General features: G+C 36.9%; 1 protein-coding gene across 1 annotated transcript; it reads right to left on the bottom strand.

Moving 5' to 3' along the window:
• Positions 1-3,859: 3,859 nt before the first annotated feature.
• LOC134844484 (activator of 90 kDa heat shock protein ATPase homolog 1-like) lies at positions 3,860-8,382 on the bottom strand. Its single transcript, XM_063861188.1, has 2 exons — positions 7,565-8,382; positions 3,860-4,307 (listed from the first exon to the last, which is right to left on the bottom strand). Exons 1-2 carry the CDS (start codon positions 8,343-8,345, stop codon positions 4,060-4,062), a joined length of 1,029 nt encoding a protein of 342 aa, XP_063717258.1. The 5' UTR covers positions 8,346-8,382; the 3' UTR covers positions 3,860-4,059.
• Between the last annotated feature and the right edge of the window lie 11,140 nt (positions 8,383-19,522).

Here is a 19,522-nt window from a genome sequence, read left to right as displayed (position 1 = left end):
CTGAAACTCTTGTTATAATAAATTCACCCATGTCAAAAAAATTGAAAAGTCGAACTTCTTAGTCTCTCATCGCAGAAATAAGGCTCAAGTAAGTCGTGGAAGAACAATTTATCCCAAAAATTGTATTTTGCCATTTTGATGTAGCTCAGAACGTTCTTTATTCACTTTGAGTATCAACAATGGAAACATTTAGCTTTAGCAGAACTTATCCCTGGCAACTGTAGAATTTCATTTTGCTTAAAATCATAAAAATACTTTTGAATATCAAGAATTTTTTTAGCAAAATTTTTCGCAAACATGTCTTGATGTGGAGAGACAATTTTTTTTCCGCTAGAAAATCTATAAAAAACTATTTTTGAAACAAAGTCAAGCTTCAATTTTTGCCCCATCGCATTTTTGACACAGAAAGCAAAATTTGCGTTTCAATTGGCAAACAAACATGCTGCTAAAAGGAACTTTTTAGAAGGAATAAAAAATGAAAATTTGCAACAAAAGTTTTTAAAAAAACCAAGGCTCTAATTTTCTGAGGTTCTTCACAGGTGAATATCAATCCATTTTGGTATATCCATTTAAACCAAAACGGTGGGGGCACTTAGCATAGTGGTAAGGCGTTCACTTAAGAATCGTCAGATCGTGTAATCGATCCCATGCCATGGCAATGATAGTGTGTGAGGACGAGCTCTCACTTGACCTCTAGCTTCAGGTCTACCACAACCTGACCAAGTTTGGCTGCAATAGTGGTACCACGTGAAAATTCTAGACGCACAAAAACGGCCTTGAGTCGCAAAAAAGAGCTTCGCTCAACAAAATACACAGTCTGGAATGTGGGGAGATAATACAAATGGACTATACTCGACAGGACTATTAAGGCCTACTGATAGCTCCTCTGCGATTTGCAGGAACTACAATTATTATTATTATTATTATTATCTCTGATTTTGAAAGTAGATAATTTTAGTGTTAGGTTTCACCTTCAATAAAATTTAAACGGGGAAATATTTAAAAGGGAGGCAAAATCCATCGGTCCTCATTATACTGTTTTACGACACTCGTTTTTGGCTGACTTCCTGGTCAATCGAAGAGCTTTAACTTTGGTACTATTTAACAATATCTTTCGTCGGACGATCAACCCAAAAATTTTATTTTAGTTCTCTATACTGTCAGTTTTAGGAAAAGCAGCGCGGCAAACAATAGAATTTTCTTGTCGAAAAAACAAACAATTCTTGAAGATCCAAAAAGAAACCTAAAGATTTAACATCTATTTTCGAAATTGAAAGTCGGCGACGTTTTTCGTGACCTGCGCACTTTGGTTGTTCGATAGTGGAGTTTGCCTTCCTTTTAACAATGGAAATGCACTGAACTTTAAATCATAAGTCAAACCGGGAAAAATCAAAATCGAGCATGAACAAGTTTTTAGACTTTTTCTTGAAAAAAAAACTGTGTTCTTTAGTCTAAAGGAACATTGTAATCATACAGATGTCTGCAGTTTAAGCTCACGTTTTATCCGAAATATGTTCTTAATATGCCTCTACGTCAACTCCAAATTTTTGAAAAAAAAAAATCTTTTTAAAAAGAGCTTTAAAATTTTGGAGTTTACGTATAGGCATATTAAGAACAAATTTCGAATAAAACGTGAGCGCAAACTCCAGACATGCTCAAAATGATTATGTTGGCCGATTATGGCTGTTGGTTCAAATTTATACACAGCAGCAAAGCAGGGCTTCCCACCCTTTAGGAAACAAAATTTAAGAATCAATAACAAAGGCAGGAAGTTTGAAGAAAAAACAGACCACCAAAAGACTCACTCATTAGAAACTTGTTTGGCTCAATCAACGACGCAATATAATGCCACTACGCCGATTAGATGTACACCGGAATTCTTTGAAGCCTACTAAACAAAAAAAAAACAGAAATTACGCAGAACCGGAGTTGATAGATTTCAAACCAACAAAAATACATAAAAAAAGGATATTTGAAATGCAGAAATGCTTTAAATATGTCTTTTGAATAACAAACAAAAAAGCTTTATCGACCGAATAAAATAACGAAATTTTTTTTGAAGAGTAGCCGCTTTATTGGAAAAAACCACGCAGCCACTTCTTTCGATTGAACTTTTCATTTCAGATTTGATAGGGTAGTTTTTGAGAAAAATCAAAAGATTCAAAAAAAATGTTCACAGCTCAAAAACTTGATATTCCAAAACCCGTAATTTTTTTTTACTGCTAAAATCAGTTCGTGGCCCTTAAAGCAGACAAGATTCCCAAAATTGTGCTTCTCGATTAATTAATTAACCTGAGAATCGGCATGGTAATTTCCGAGTGAAGTAGGAAAAAAAACACTCCCATAAAACGGTCAAAGTTTCAAAACTTTCTACTTTTTAAAGGCAATAACTTCTTCTAAAAGAATTTGGGCGAAAAGAGTTATTAAAGTAAGCTTGCAACAACCTGGTTTGTCGATTAAACCTATGATATCAAAATGCCAGGATAGTTATCTAGAAAAGTCCAAAAAAGGTCGCAGTCACTTGTGCGAAAGAAACTTACCCAACCTTCAATTTTGATCGAACCCATAAACCCAGATTTGGCAGGTCAGCTCTCGAAAAAAGTTTCAAAAGAAACGGTGGAAAGTTTTGACTTTTCCGAGGGCCACAATTTTTTGTGTCAAAAAAGGTTGGGCGTAGTCGGTTATACAAAGGAGCTTCCCACAACTCGTTCTGTAATTGAGCACAAAATCCCAAGTATAAGAAAGCATTTTTCGGTAAAACTCACAAAACATGAAACAAAAACGCTTAAAAATTTATAAACTGACTTTTCTGAGCACAATAACTTTGTGTCCACTCACAAAAATTTTGTGAGTGGACACTAATTTAGGGGAGCTTCCTTTTATGCTTTGTTTTCATTGGACCCACAACCTCGGGTTTGGGAGGTTAGTTTTTTGGAAAGTCAAAAACATTTATTATCTTATTTGTGAAAAAAATTTGGCCGTAGCCGCTTATGGAGGGTAGCTTTTTAAATCCTCACAATTCATTTGAGCAAAAATCTCAGATTTGCTTGGTTTTTGAGAAAAGGAAAAAATCAAAACTATCGGTCAATTATAAGCCCCCCCCCCCCCCCCGCAGGGGAAATTCATTTACACAAATATCATTTAAGCAAAAATCTCAGATTTGGTAGGTTAGTTTTTGAGAAAAGGAAAAAAAAATCAAAAATATCGGTCAATTATTCCCCTCTGACTTTTTCGAATGCTGTAGATGAAAGGTTAAAGCAAAAAAGACCAGGGTGGTATGCAGTCACACAAGGGTGCAGGCTATCCTACTATGGATACCCCTTTTTTGAAAATCAGTAGAGTTTCTGAGAAATTTTACACAAAGCGTCTCAAAAAAGTGAAATAAAAAACCCAACCTCATACATTTTCATAAAACCTATTTCTATCAAACAGGAATTCCTAGCACACATACCAAATAAGACATTTAAAATTGCAACTGAACAAAACTTACGAAGCGTAAAAAAGGCCGACAATATTTGAGCAGACACTAGTTGAGCCGAAAAAAAACCGTTTTGTAAGAAAATTTTATTTAAAGTTTCGAGTCCCCCTGAAACTCCCCTGTAGTAACTAGAACCCACCCAGTAGTTAAATTTGAATTTTCATGAAATTGAGCATGTAAGCTGCATTTGAATTTTCATGAAATTGATAATGCCAGCTGAAATTGAAATGATGCAACTGATTTTGTTAAACTGGTTAACTAGAAAAAAGTCTATATTCCAGTTTGATAACGCTTGCTAATCGCAAGTGTAATTATGAACTGCCTTCATAAGAGTATAGCTAGTCACGATGCCTTCAATATGGACATTTTGATTGAAAAGGATGAATTGTGAAAAATGAATTGTCCAAGCAAAATTACATTTAAGTCATGTCGTGTAACATTAATTTAATGATCAGTTAGTTGATCGATCAAATCGGACACTATTGAAACAGATAGTTTCTGAGTCCGTTTTGGTTTTAACTTCATCGATCCAATTTCATAATGATCCTGCAAGTCGATAGCATCAATTTATGGAGCTAGCGTTAGAGTAGGTAACCAAGAGCCAGCCTTTGCTTCATCGGCTGGAAGTACATGTTTTTCCATCCATTGGTTAGTTCGCTTTCGTTCGAGAAGTCGGAGGGAATCAGCGTCTGGACCAACTTCAAATCGGTCTCATTTTGTTCACTCCTCTCGTTCAATGCAATTTCCACGTTGCTGTAGTGCTCAGGTGGCCAGTTACTCTTGCGCCATCGCATCTTCAGCTTCTTATCTTCAATTACGTCGAAGAACCCTAGAAAGTAAATTAAATTCACATCCCATGTTACCACTGGCGTTAAAGAGAGGCAGGAACCGAATAAGTAAAGCGCACGCTCTTAACAGGATGGTCGTGGGTCCAATCCCGTTTTATTCTCGGTCGGAGGTTCTCCAATGTCATCCGCACCTTTAAGCGGGAACGGCTGGAGTAAAATGACAACCACCCCCCCCCCCCCCTCGGGCAATAAAAGAGTAAATTCAAAGCAACGACAGAGGCTGAACGATTTTCACAGAGGCGAAGCATGCGATACAAAAATGAACGACTATGATTAAACTCAAATAAAAAGACAAATCAAAAAATGAAAACATAGCCAACTGACAGTTGGAAAAGAGTAATGAATGCAAGTAAATAGAAAAAAATACTGACTTTGTTGAAAAAATCAAAGACTGACTTTGTTGAATTTCAAAGAAAAAAAAGATGCCCTTAAAGCTCTTTGAAATACTAAAACAATTTATGATTGCCCTTTTCTCATAAGATAAACCCAACTTGAGAAAACTGGATCAATAGATAAAGTTTTCATTCCGCTGGAAATCTAAAAATCAAATTCCACTTTCGAAACTAGAAATTGTTCACGTTTTTTATCGCCATTTCCACCTTCGTATTTGGTGAGTGCTATTTACGTAACTTTATGCGGATAATTTTGAATTGAACTCAAAAAGTGCAAATATATCTAAGAGCATTCATAAATGCATTAATATGTATGAATTTCTAAATGCATTAATATGTATGTAGTTACTAGAGCATTTCAAGACTGTTTCCTGAAAAAAAAAAATCACCAAGACCTATATAAGAGTTATCACTACGTTCATTAACCTTGAAAAAACCTGTTTTGTCAAATAGTTTTGTCAAAAAATAACAAAAGAAACTCCGGAATTAAGTTACCTGCACCAATAGAATTTTTACAAAGAGCTTTCAAAATGCTAAAATAAGTCGGGCCTTTCTTTGGGAACGAAGCCGACAAAAAAAAACAGACACGAAAGTTTAAAATAGCCAAAACTTTCAGTTCCCTTAAAAACAGGTCCTAACTCGAATCGAACTTCCGGGCTGCGTCGTCTAGCATGGGTATTACCACTTCACCAAATGCACATAATACTCCTTGAATTGATAAAGAAAAAGTTAAACTGTTCTTTCAATCAATTTTTAAAGTTGTACAATCAACGTCCAAAAATGTTTCAAAAACAAACATGAACAGAGGCGAAGCGGAGCTTCGCACACTTGCGAAACAACACAAACACAAAAAAAAACAAAAAAAAAAAAGAAAAATATTTAAAAAACTAGGTGAACCAAAATTTTCGTATGTATCGATAAAAGAAATCTAGAGGCCCAACTGAAGCTGAAGGTACCTGATCGGCATTTTTTCTTGTTATGTTAATGCAAGATGATATGGGTAAATTCTAAGTTTGAAAAATTGGACTTTGCCCAAAACCTGTTGTTTCTCTACTAAAATAAGTGAGAGGAGTGAAAAATTTTAATAAAACGGAACTTTCCCAAGGAAATTAAACAAAAAATAGGGAATCGCGGCTTCTATTGGCAAAACTCTCGCTTCCGGTTCTTTCGATTGAACTCTCCATTTCAGATTTGATAGGATAGCTAGAGAAAAGTCAAAAAAATTTCTAAACAATGGTCAAAAGTTCAAAAAGTTTTCTGCATTGGGCCATGGCCGCTTAAGCAGAGAAGGTTCTCAAAAACGTGTTTCTCAATTGAACACTTAACCTAAGAATTGAAAGGATAGTTTTCGAGAACGCTCAAAAAACTTCCCAAAATACAGTCAACAAATCAAAAATATAGATTTTTCGAGAATCATAGCTTTTTGTAAAAAAAAAAAATGGGCGTAGCCAGTTATGCAGAAGATATGCACACAACCTGTTATTTGGATTGAACCTAAATTTCGAGATTAAAATGGTAGTTTTCGAGAGAAGTCAAAATTTCACAGTGAATAAAAAATAAATAAAAACTGACTTTTCCGAGTGACAAAACTTTTTTGTGTGAACAAAACTGGGAGTGGCCGCTAAATCAAGAAAACTTGCCATAACCAGCGCTCTACATTGCACGTAAAATCTCAGAATTGAGAGGATAGCTTTCGAGAAAAGTCAAAAAAAGTCCAAAAAACGGTCAAAAAATCACATGAACAAAACTTCCCATACCCCGTTCTATTCACTGAACCCAAAATATTTGATTTGAGAGGGTAGTTATTAAAAAAACAAAAATCCAAAAATGTGGGTCAAATATTCTCCACACAGACTTTTTCGAAAGCTGTAGACATTGAAGTAAAGAAAAAGAAACAAGATTATGCGGCGCGCAGGGGATTGGGCAGTATTTCAACTGATACCCCTTTACTGAAAGTTGTTTTCAAGAATTAAGAATTTTGAAAGAAAAAAATCCCATACATTTTCATAATAACAGCTTTTAACAAACAAAAATTCTGGGCAAACTTACCAAGAAAGACTTTTGAATTTTAAATTAGCAACAGAACAAAACTTACGAAGCAAAAACAAAGCCGACCATCTTTGAGCAGACACCAGTTGAGTCGAAAAAAATTATTCTCTAATAAGTTTTCAGGCCCCCCTGAAACTACAATGAACAGCAGTTGCAACTACGACGATACTAGGATACAGCACAAGAAAAACTCGTGATATGGCACCTAAGCCGACAAAAATTGAACAGACAAGCGAAAGTCCGACAACTCAATTTTTACCGGAAAAATAATCAATTTCATGCATTCTGAAAAATCTAGTTCCTGATTATAAGACAGTCAATCATTTGCACAAAACCGGAATACAATGAAGTTATTTTAAATTTAGGTAAGAATTGCCTAAATTTCAAACTAATTTGATGCTGTGGCAACTTAATCCGACAAAAAACAAGCAGACAAACAGAAGTCGGGTAACGATTTTTCGACGCGCGGACAATTTTCCGTTTACAAAAAAAACAGGTCCTGGCCGGCTTCGAATCATTGACCTTTGTCTTTGTAGGTAGGTGCGTTAAATTTTCGCTGCATGCGCGAGTTAACGTGTGACTTTTGACTTCATTTGAGCCAAAGGTAAAATGATTCAAGTGATTGTGTTAAACTATTTGTTAACCTAAACAAAATCTATATTCCGATGTGATCACGCCTGCTAACCACAAGCGTAATTAACTCGTACATCAAATGAACCTAGCATAGAAACAAAACAACAATGAGAAAATGTGGCTCCGTTCAACAGCTCTGAGACGAATTTCAAAACATGACTAACCAGTTATATTTTTTCCATACAAACCAAATGCACCCCCTTTGCTTCTATCTACTTGAGCAGCAGTGCCAGTAAAAGCCTCAACGCGTGGCTTATCAAGAAAAGCTTCCAAGATGTCGTGAGCCGTTGCTTGAAATGTTTCTTTCAACTCTATTTTGAATGTTGATATTTTCAATCCTGTCTGTACGCCATTGCTTTGATCAGCTTTTTGGCTTTCGATTGTGCTCTTCTTACTATCTCCCGCAGGTTTATTGACGGTCATTTTTGCTTCCTTAGTCGGCAGGACAAGGCCTTTTGAGTACTCTTTAGTTAGCATGGTAACATACATCTTTAGTTTCTCTCGAATAAAGGGTCGTACTTTGCTTTTGAAGAAGTCGTAATATTGAGAGTTTGTCGATTTTGGAGTTTCCTGAATGAAATCAATATTTACATCCTCAATAGGTTCTTGCTGTTCTAAATTCGGGATCTCAATTTTTCCTGTGATTTTATCATTTTCAGACGTATAACCCGTAGACTTCAGCGTAATATTGAACTCATAAAGAAAGATAAGTTTTTGCTTTCGATTGTTTATCACCGCTTCACATTCGTCTCCGAAGCTAACTTCTTCTACTTCCAACGCATTGCCAGCATCATCTCCGAATTGCAATTCAGATAGCAGTTCTTTCAGTTTCTCCTTTGACCACATCGTAGCGTCTTTTTCTTTCCAATGCCAGTTATTTACGTTTGTAGCGTCAGGGCGCTCCTCGACGATCCAACGCGGGTCTCCTTCTCCCCATTTAGCCATTGGCTTTAACAGAAATTAACACTGCCACAAGATATCTGTAAAAATTAAAAGCCTAATAAAAACAGAAGACCTAACAATACACATTTTGACCAAAACCACGATGGCCGTGTTATCGTATCTATCATGTTCGCAAAAAAAACTCATTTAGCACACTTAAGAAAAACGGGTGCTTAAACGTAGCCAGTACTGTTCTAATTAAGATGTCGAGAACTATAACAATTTTAACATGAACAAAATTATGTGCAAGTGTTATTAAGGCATAGAGTGACGTAAGAAATTGCAATTGACAAGTCTCATGGATACTGAAAGTTATATGATTGAGATGTACGAAAAACAAATGTTCAGACAGGTGACTGATTCACGTGCTCCAACATTATCTTGGATGTAGACTACTATCGTAATTGTTTTCTATTGTAGTACGACACTGCTAAGTTGGAAGTAAACAAATTCAAATTTCAATATTTTAATTACTTCTCTATATCATACATCTTGAAGCAGAAGGTCAAAAATATCATTGTAACCGAGATTACAGTCAGCGGTCCCTTCATCACTTATTCCAGTCAAAATTCTTGGAAATTGCTAGAAATTACTTAAATGCTTTCGGGGTTGTTCTGCTTAGAAAGCTTAATTTATTTGAACTCTTTGTGTAGCAGGAGTACGCATTTTGTGGTGATGTTTTAGCTATTTTGGAAAGCTTTTCAGTATGGGTAGCTGTCTTTTAAATTTTGCTTTCCATGTATTTATCGCATGCTGATGGTGTTCCTACAACCGATCCAAGGACTCTCAAACCGTCTACCCTTGTAATATTTGTGCCTTCGAATACTTTTATGGCGCTTTCACGACGGTTTTCATTAACTATGAGTTGACACTTGGAAGGCTTCGCATTGTATCCGAAAGCCTTTCCGTGCACATCCAGGTTATCAAGTATTGCGCGGAGGCTCTTAAGATCACCGCCAGCGCTTCGGTCATCGGTAGATGTCAAAACCGTGTTATTGACATATAAATTTGAGGGATATTTATATGAGTTGGCCAGCGCATGATGTATTGCCGGACAAAGGATTTCTACATTTTTTAAAGCAAGTTCTCTATTGAGCGAGTTGAAGGCATTTTGTGCATCAATAAGTAGTAGGGCATCCGTTTCCGGTTTCTCAAACTAGTTCATCAAGCTGTGGATAGCATATTCGATTCCACACTTCTGGCCTATGCAGAGTTGGAAATTTTTTATGAGATTTTTAAGAACTGATTTTATACATTGGGTGACTGTTTTGCCAACTATTTTTCTCAGAACCTCGCCTGGGCCCTTGGGCCATACCCTGAATTTTTGTCCAGAGGTATCAGGCGACCCGAGTTCTACAGCGTTAATTGAGTGATTTTGATTAAAAAAAAGGAGATGATCATTCTCATTGTATCATTATCCTTTGAGTGCTAATGATAAAAAGGAGATGATAAGTGTTGATTTGCTCACAATTACACTCGATACGTGTAATTTTTCTTCGATAAGAACACGCAAATCGACACGAGAAAACCTAATATACAAATGAATTTGTGTTACAAAAAAAAGTTTCATCGAAAGTTGTTTTGTCATATTTTGTTCCGAATACGCAAGCGGCGTTCTCAATCTGTATTAATAGGGAGATTCTCTGTTTTAAAAAGCTTCCTGATCTGGGTTCTGCAGTGCATATGTTTAGGTTCATACAAAGCTTGCTCTGAAAAAATTAGGTGCTGGGGCCGGCCGCGCCCTGAATCTCAAAAGCTAGTGGTTGAAAAAGGTACGCATCATCTATTAAGTCTTTATAATCGTCATTTTTTCGCTCATCCGCTTCAACAGTTACAAACAGATCCGGCGCTACTCCTACTAGAGGCTATGGAGTCTACTACCGTTACATACCACAAGAGCTGCTTAGCAATAACCCATTGAACGAGCATCAAACCGTCTGGTCACCTCTGATCGTTCCTGTAGAGGTGTCGTGGTTCTAAAATAGACGTATTGTGAGTAGAAGATAAACTCTGCTTTATAAGGGCATTCAGATTTGAATGCATAGAGAATCTCTCTGCACTTTTGGGGCAAGAAAAGCCATGCCCACCATCTTCGGTAACGTTTTTTCCGCACACACATTTATGCCGTTTGCAAGTTTTTGTGCCTAATCGAAGTCGTATTGCAACTCTTAGTCGTTGGTTTGACAATTTTAGCCTTCAATTTTTGCACGGGATGACGTTCACCCAACGGGAGCCAAATCTATCTTTGATCGCGTTGAATCTTTTTACGTCCGTTGGTTCGATTCGTAAAATCATGTGCGCAGCTTCGCTGTCAAAATTTGGCTCCGTCCAATGTTTTTGCATTTCATTTTCCGGAGCCATTTCAATTTTTCCAAGTTCAAACCACCGTTTTCGAGGAATACCCCATTGAAGGTATCCACTTCCTGAGTTCAAAAAGATATTTCACCTCCGATTTTTTTTGTGAAACTCTGGGGTTTGAAAACTGCCATATTGGCTATGTTCTGGACTATATTATGCGCACTTTGAAGAACTTATTCATAATGCTTAAAGCAAATTACTCATGCGTTGCAAATCATCCAGCGCAACAAATTTTTTCCAAATTGAATTGAGGCTAGCAAATCGGCCGTATTAATTTCTTCCGCTCAAAATTTCACTTATTGTCCAAAACTTATAATTTTTCCATAATTTTTACCCAAAAACTATTCGATATGACTTAAGCGACAGTTGGAACAAACAGGGCTTTTCCTATTATACGACATTCTTGAAACTATAAACATAGATTTAGCCATTAATGGCAAGGGTTGCGCCAGTCGGTCATATCCTGAAGCTAATCTGGTTTTGGGGTGAAAAGGTATTTTTGAAAAATTAAAATCGGCCATTTCATGCTCAAGGTTGTCGCAGCAATGAAATAAAAAGGCAGACAATCAGAAGAACCGAAAACATAGGTGCAAGAAAGTGGACCAAAAACTCGAGCTATTCTCAATATGAACTATTATTAAACTATTCAAGTAGAGGTATTTAAAATAATAAATTACGAACATTTTTGTACACTTGTCCATTATCAGGTTTGAAATTATCCGAGTAGAGCTGTCATGTTTGAGTAGAGCTGTCTGGTTCTTGTACTGAAAAACTCTTGGAAAAGTAAGCTAGAGCAGTTTTGTTCGATTAGAGCTGTCTTGAAAACGTAGAGATGTCAGTATTCGAGCAGAGCTGTCTTGTTCGTTCTCGATAAAGAGCATCGAGAGTGGTAACGTAAGTGTTACTACTGATGCAAGGAAATCTTGATTGGGAAAATCGACCAATCAAGCGACCTAATGGTCCAAACTGATAAAACTGCTTCAGTCAAAACTAATTACTTCTTTAAACTTCTAGAAAAACCTTAATTATCTCACTTGATTGATTTTAGAGCCGTTGTCAATATATGAGTAATGAACTTAGATGATAGAGTGTATTTTTTTGGATTTCGTTTGTTGGATCCATTTCAATTTTTCTAATATGAAACAACCACTTAAGTGCATCATCATAGATTCCATCCGCAAGCTCCAAACCATAACCTTCCCTTAGGGCATTTTTTGCTCCTAATGCTGAGGCTAAGAAAGCTGGTAGAGCTAGTAGGCGAGCGGAAGAAAAACCCAAGCCACCTTTGGCTGCCGGACGAACTGCTGGTAAACACTGGTTATCACCCAATTTTACCATTAGTCACCTTGCATAACGAATTTCTTCTTAGTTTCTCGTAGCGTTCCAAAAAATCATTTTGCAAAAAACAAGGTCTCGTACGCAAAAATAAAGGAGTTTTGGCATGCTAAGGCAATTTTCAGGAGTTAAAAACCATAATGGATGTCTAGGTTGTCAATGATTGGAGATTTTTTTCAGCTCTGAATCAAGTGTTAAAATTGAATTATACTTGTACTCGGAGTCGGTATCAAAAATTAAAGCTCGCACTATTCAGTGTTCAAGCTCAGGCCGTAAAATTGTTCCGATTTCACTATTATTTTAGAGTCCCGGTGTACTACCTTATAGTCGTCGTTTAAATTTCCGTCATCTGAATACCAGATATTCGTTTGCGACTCCAACTGTTTGACTAGTGTCTGAATTGCTTCAGCAAAAAGGGCTGGGGCTTCAGGATCGCCATGATGAATTCCGTTTTCTGACATTATGATAGAGCTTTCGTAAAAAAGGTAACTAGGTTTACTATACGCGCAATGGGTGGATTTGTACAATTCAAGACGAATTGAAAAACTTGATTCAGCATTGTTTCTCTATTTAGAGAGTTAAAGGCGTTCTTAAAATCTAGTTTCAAAAGAATAGCGAATTTTGGATTGTCGTCGCTCTCAATTATGTTTCGAAAGGAGTGTGCAGCTATTTCTGCTTCTCGTTTAGTGCCGCATCTAAATGTAGGTTTCCGAAATTTTTTTGTCGCTGGGAGAGGGCCTTGCTGCCAGCGTATTTAGACGCAATACGTCTCAGCGTGTTGCCTATGTCATATTGTCTCAACCCTGCGTCTATCTTTATGAGGGCAATAAGCTTTGAGCCAAAAAAGAAAGGTCTTAAGGGTTCGGGTGTTTTGCCATCTCCAATGAGGTTTATCAGCTTTGCAAGCGATTTCAAAAAATTAAGTCCTGCACTGCCATTCGACTTACTAGCAAGGTTTTTAAAAATTTGAGGAACCACTTTATCCGGAACTGCTGTTGATCCGTTAGTGAAATGACATTCTGGCTTCGTATTGATCGAATTTGGCTACCAAAAAACTATCAAAATTCACTTGTTTTGTAGCAGCAAATTTAACTCGCTGAGGGTGCTTAGACAACAATTTTTGATAGTCATCAGTTGAAAAAAGAGCAATTTTGTCATCCGAAGCAGCAAGCTTTGTCCTTCCTTTGTTTTTCCTTCATCGAGCTTACTACTTATTAGCTTTATTTTCCACTCGAGGTCACTCAGGGGCGGTCTTTAAACTTGGCGATGGGATTTCGGAAATTACACGTCATTTGCTCGGATATTTTTTAATAATCAGAGAACTCATGCTTGTGGTCTGCTTGCGTCCATTTCTTTTTGGTTGCTCCAAAAAACAAGAAAGACGTTTAAAAAATTAAGCCATTTTGTAACATCTTCTACATTGTAGAAGATGTCATTTATTTTGTCTGACAGATTTTCCGCCTGGGGAACACGCGAGTCTTTTGGTACTGTCTTGAGTACTCGGACATTTGAGATGGCTGTATTAACATATTTTTCTGGTACTGAATCCTAACCTATTGTTGCTTTAACGACAGATTTTACATCAAGGCATAAAGGACAACAAAACCATTGGGTTTTCTTAGAGTCTCTATGAGAAATATTTAACAAACTGATATAATACCAACTAGAACAACAATCACATCTAATCCAATATATCAGGCGTGAAGGTTTTAAGCAATCTTTGCTCGTACACTCTTTGTTGTTTTTCCTCATCTTGACACAGCGTAAAAGTAAGAAAAAGGATTTCGACTGGACTTTAGGGGACTGAACTAACCAATGATAAGCGGTTAATGGGAATTTTATATATCAGCAAATAAAAGTCAATTGATTTAATTTAAATTTTAAAATCGAATTCAAAAATCAGAAACAAGGAACAATCTCACCCGAGCTCAGTAGGTCCAGCGGTGCACCACCAGACTCTTCAAGCCAGTTTCAGTTTTGCACCTTCCCCCCAGAAAGCCACTTGACAGACCTGTCTCTGAAATCCCTCAAAGGGAGCTCGACAAACAGGCACAAACATAACAAATCTTTTAAATAAGATTATCACAACAATTAGGCCAAAAGGAAGTGACACGTCATGAAGAAGTCACAAAAATTTACCGAAATTCAGTTGGAATTATTAAATATTTAAGGTTGAATTCGGTTATTATTAGTGTTCCATTTTTCGAGGAATACCCCATTGAAGATATCCACTTTCTGAGTTCCAATTCAAAAAGATATTTCACCTCCGATTTTGTTTGTGAAATTCTGGGATTTGAAAACTGCCATATTGGCTATGTTCTGGACTATAGTATGCGCACTTTGAAGAACATATTCATAATGCTTAAAGCAAATTAATTATGCGTTGCAAATTATCCCGGGCAACAAATTTTTTCCAAATTGAATTGAGGCTAGCAAATCGGCCGTATTAATTTCTTCCGCTCAAAGTTTCACTTATTGTCCAAAACTTATAATTTTTCCATGTTTTTACCCAAAAACTATTCGATATGACTTAGGCGACAGTTGGAACAAACAGGGCTTTTGAAACTATATACATTTGAAATTGTACGACATTTTTGAAACTATAAACATAGATTTAGCCATTAATGGCAAGGGTTGCGCCAGTCGGTCATTTCCTGAAGCTTATCTGGTTTTGGGGTGAAAAGGTATTTTTGAAAAATTAAAATCGGCCATTTCATGCTCAAGGTTGTCGCAGCAATGAAATAAAAAGGCAGACAATCAGAAGAACCGAAAACATAGGTGCAAGAAAAGGGACCAAAAATTCGAGCTGTTCGCAATATGAACTATCATTAAACTATTCAAGTAGAGGTATTTAAAATAATAAATTACAAACATTTTTGTACACTTGTCCATTATCAGGTTTGAAATTATCCGAGTAGATCTGTCATGTTTGAGTAGAGCTGTCTTGTTCTTGTACTGAAAAACTCTTGGAAAAGTAAGCTAGAGCAGTTTTGTTCGATTAGAGCTGTCTTGAAAACGTAGAGATGTCAGTATTCGAGCAGACCTGTCTTGTTCTCGATAAAGAGCATCGAGAGTGGTAACGTAGGTGTTACTACTGATGCAAGGAACATCTTGATTGGGAAAATTGACCAATCAAGCGACCTAATGGTCCAAATTGATGAGTCTGCTTCAGTCAAGACTAATTACTTCTTTAAATTTCTAGAAAAACCTTAATTATCTCACTTGATTGCTTTTAGAGCCGTTGTCAATATATGAGTAATGAACTTAGATGATAGAGTGTATTTTTTTGGATTTCGTTTGTTGGATCCATTTCAATTTTTCCAATATGAAACAACCACTTAAGTGCATCATCATAGATTCCATCCGCAAGCTCCAAACCATAACCTTCCCTTAGGGCATTTTTTGCTCCTAATGCTGAGGCTAAGAAAGCTGGTAGAGCTAGTAGGCGAGCGGAAGAAACACCCAAGCCACCTTCGGCTGCCGGACGAACTGCTGGTACACACTGGTTATCACCCAATTTCACATTAGTCACCTTGCATAACGAATTTCTTCTTAGTTTCTCGTAGCGTTTCAAAAAATCATTTTGCAAAAAACAATGTCTCGTACGCAAAAACAAAGGAATTTTGGCATGCTAAGGCAATTTTCAGGAGTTAAATCCATAATGGATGTCTAGATTGTCAATGATCCGAGATTTTTTTCAGCTCTGAATCAAGTGTTAAAATTGAATTATACTTGTACTCGGAGTCGGTATCAAAAATCGAAGCTCGCTCTATTCAGTGTTCAAGCTCAGGCCGTAAAGTTGTTCCATTTTCACTATGTTTTTAAGGTCCCGGTGTACTACCTTATAGACGTCGTTTAAATTTTCATCATCTAAATACCAGATATTCATTTGCGACTCCAACTGTTTGACTAGTGTATGAATTGCTTCAGCAAAAAGGGCTGGGGCTTCAGGATCGCCTTGATGAATTCCGTTTTCTGACATTATGGTAGAGCTTCCGTAAAAAGGTAACTATGTTTACTATACGCGCAATGGGTGGATTTGTACAATTGAAGACGACTTGAAAAACTTGATTCAGCATTGTTTCTCTATTTAGAGAGTTAAAGGCGTTCTTAAAATCTAGCTTCAAAAGAATAGTGAATTTTGGATTGTCGTCGCTCTCAATTAGGTTTCGAAAGGAGTGTGCAGCTATTTCTGCTTCTCGTTTGGTGCCGCATCCAACTGTAGGTTTCCGAAATTTTTTGTCGCTGGGAGAGGGCCTTGCTGCCAGCGTATTTAGACGCATTGCGTCTCAGCGTGTTGCCTATGTCATATTGTCTCAACCCTGCGTCTATCTTTATGAGGGCAATAAGCTTTGAGCCAAAAAAGAAAGGTCTTAAGGGTTCGGGTGTTTTGCCATCTCCAATGAGGTTTATCAGCTTTGCAAGCGATTTCAAAAAATTAAGTCCTGCACTGCCATTCGACCTACTAGCAAGGTTTTTAAAAGTTTGAGGAACCACTTTATCCGGAACTGCTGTTGATCCGTTTGGAAATGACATTATGGCTTTGTATAGGTCGAATTCGGCTACCAAAAAACTATCAAAATTTACTTGTTTTGTAGCAGCAAATTTGACTCGCTGAGGGTGCTTAGACAACAATTTTTGATAGTCATCAGTTGAAAAAAGAGCAATTTTGTCATCCGAAGCAGCAAGCTTTATCCTTCCTTTGTTTTTCCTTCATCGAGCTTACTACTTATTAGCTTTATTCTCCACTCGAGGTCACTCAGAGGTGGTCTTTAAACTTGGGGTTGGGATTTCGGAAGTTACACGTCATTTGCTCGAATATTTTTTAATAATCAAAGAACTCATGCTTGTGATCTGCTTGCGTCCATTTCTTTTTGGTTGCTCCAACAAACAAGAAAGACGTTTAAAAAATTAAGCGATTTTGTCTGACAGACACTCCGCCTGGGGAACACGCGAGTCTTTTGGTACTGTCTTGAGTACTCGGACATTTGAGATGGCTGTATTAACATATTTTTTTGGTACTGAATCATAACCTATTGTTGCTTTAACGACAGATTTTACATCAACGCATAAAGGACAACAAAACCATTGGGTTTTCTTAGAATCTCTATGAGAAATATTTACCAAACTGATATAGTACCAACTAGAACAACAACCACATCTAATCCAAATTATCAGGCCTGAAGATTTTAAGCAATCTTTGCTCGTACACTCTTTGTTGTTTTTCCTCATCTTGACACAGCGTAAAAGTAAGAAAAAGGATTTTGACTGGACTTTAGGGGACTGAACTAACCAATGATAAGCGGTTAATGGGAATTTTATAAATCAGCAAATAAAAGTCAATTGATTTAATTTAAATTTTAAAATCGAATTCAAAAATCAGAAACAAGGAACAATCTCACCCGAGCTCAGTAGGTCCAGCGGTGCACCACCAGAACCAGACTCTTCAAGCCAGTTTCAGTTTTGCACCTTCCTCCCAGAAAGCCACTTGACAGACCTGTCTCTGAAATCCCTCAAAGGGAGCTCGACAAACAGGCACAAACATAACAAATATTTTTAATAAGATTATCACAACAATTAGGCCAAAAGGAAGTGACACGTCATGAAGTAGTCACAAAAATTTACAGAAATTCAGTTGGAATTATTAAATATTTAAGGTTGAATTCGGTTATTACTATTGTTCCATTTTTCGAGGAATACCCCAATGAAGATATCCACTTTCTGAGTTCCAATTCAAAAAGATATTTCACCTCCGATTTTTTTTGTGAAATTCTGGGGTTTGAAAACTGCCATATTGGCTATGTTCTGGACTATAGTATGCGCACTTTGAAGAACATATTCATAATGCTTAAAGCAAATTAATTATGCGTTGCAAATTATCCCGCGCAACAATTTTTTTCCAAATTGAATTGAGGCTAGCAAATCGGCCGTATTAATTTCTTCCGCTCAAAATTTCACTTATTGTCCAAAACTTATAATTTTTCCATAATTTTTACCCAAAAACTATTCGATATGACTTAAGCGACAGTTGGAACAAACAGGGCTTTTCCTATTATACGACATTCTTGAAACTATAAACATAGATTTAGCCATTAATGGCAAGGGTTGCGCCAGTCGGTCATATCCTGAAGCTAATCTGGTTTTGGGGTGAAAAGGTATTTTTGAAAAATTAAAATCGGCCATTTCATGCACAAGGTTGTCGCAGCAATGAAATAAAAAGGCAGACAATCAGAAGAACCGAAAACATAGGTGCAAGAAAGTGGACCAAAAACTCGAGCTATTCTCAATATGAACTATTATTAAACTATTCAAGTAGAGGTATTTAAAATAATAAATTGCAAACATTTTTGTTCACTTGTCCATTATCAGGTTTGAAATTATCCGAGTAGATCTGTCATGTTTGAGTAGAGCTGTCTTGTTCTTGTACTGAAAAACTCTTGAAAATTAAGCTAGAGCAGTTTTGTTCGATTAGAGCTGTCTTGAAAACGTAGAGATGTCAGTATTCGAGCAGAGCTGTCTTGTTCTCGATAAAGAGCATCGAGAGTGGTAACGTAAGTGTTACTACTGATGCAAGGAACATCTTGATTGGGAAAGTCGACCAATCAAGCGACCTAATGGTCCAAACTGATAAAACTGCTTCAGTCAAAACTAATTACTTCTTTAAACTTCTAGAAAAACCTTAATTATCTCACTTGATTGATTTTAGAGCCGTTGTCAATATATGAGTAATGAACTTAGATGATAGAGTGTATTTTATAGAGTTACGCCGAGATAAGGCAAGTTTTAGGCTGATCCATCTCAAGTGGATCAAAGGTCCACTGTCCAACAAAAATTAATGGTTTTTACATGTGTTTCCAACCCTTTTTAACGGCGTTCGCGTCTTTTTGGTTTTCGGAGACCTAGCCACAATCTCGATGTCCCATGTCTTAAGCGAACCGAATTGGCTCCCATAGATTGTGGTACAACAACACAAGATGTTTTGTCCTTGACCCTTGAGCCAATAGTTAGGGAGCCTATTTCTCTCTTGACCTGATATGTGACTTAAAACGGACGACTCTTACAGTTCGGTGACCTTGATTTCCATGTTTCTTTTCTATTTCAGTTTCCAGAGTTCATTGTCCGTGTACTGATAGTTTACTCCGCAATATTGCCATGGACATTTCAGCAGGCTGTCGTTGAGATCGATTGGGTTGTAGAAATCAACTTAGTCTGAAGATGGTTGACAAATCTGGAGGTTTCATGCCAGAAGTCTTTTTTGCAAGTTATTTCCTTATTTTAGGCGTGACAATGATAGGTAGATCTGACTGCTAGTACTCCATAGAATTAGATCATGTTGGCAATATCTATGTTGTAATATACACATTAACATTTGGACAGAAGCAGAAATTTTAATAGTTGGGTGTATTGAGATAAAGGCATCAATTCAATATATAGTCTGATTTATTTGTCATCCATTTCGAAAGTCGTTCTTGTAAGTTTGTGATGTT

This window comes from Symsagittifera roscoffensis, chromosome 4 (assembly GCF_963678635.1).
Source record: "Symsagittifera roscoffensis chromosome 4, txSymRosc1.1, whole genome shotgun sequence".
Taxonomy (NCBI): domain Eukaryota; kingdom Metazoa; phylum Xenacoelomorpha; order Acoela; family Convolutidae; genus Symsagittifera; species Symsagittifera roscoffensis.
Note: the sequence above shows the minus strand (reverse complement) of the source record. Positions and strands in the feature narration are given on the sequence as shown.

What these genes read in the sequence shown, in the direction of transcription:
- LOC134844484 (XM_063861188.1), bottom strand. Translation starts at nt 8,345, where the DNA reads ATGGCTAAATGGGGAGAAGGAGACCCGCGTTGGATCGTCGAGGAGCGC. An exon ending in GTATGGAAAAAATATAACTG is followed by an intron (nt 4,308 to 7,564) that starts GTTAGTCATGTT and finishes TTTACTTTCTAG; the next exon opens with GGTTCTTCGACGTAATTGAA.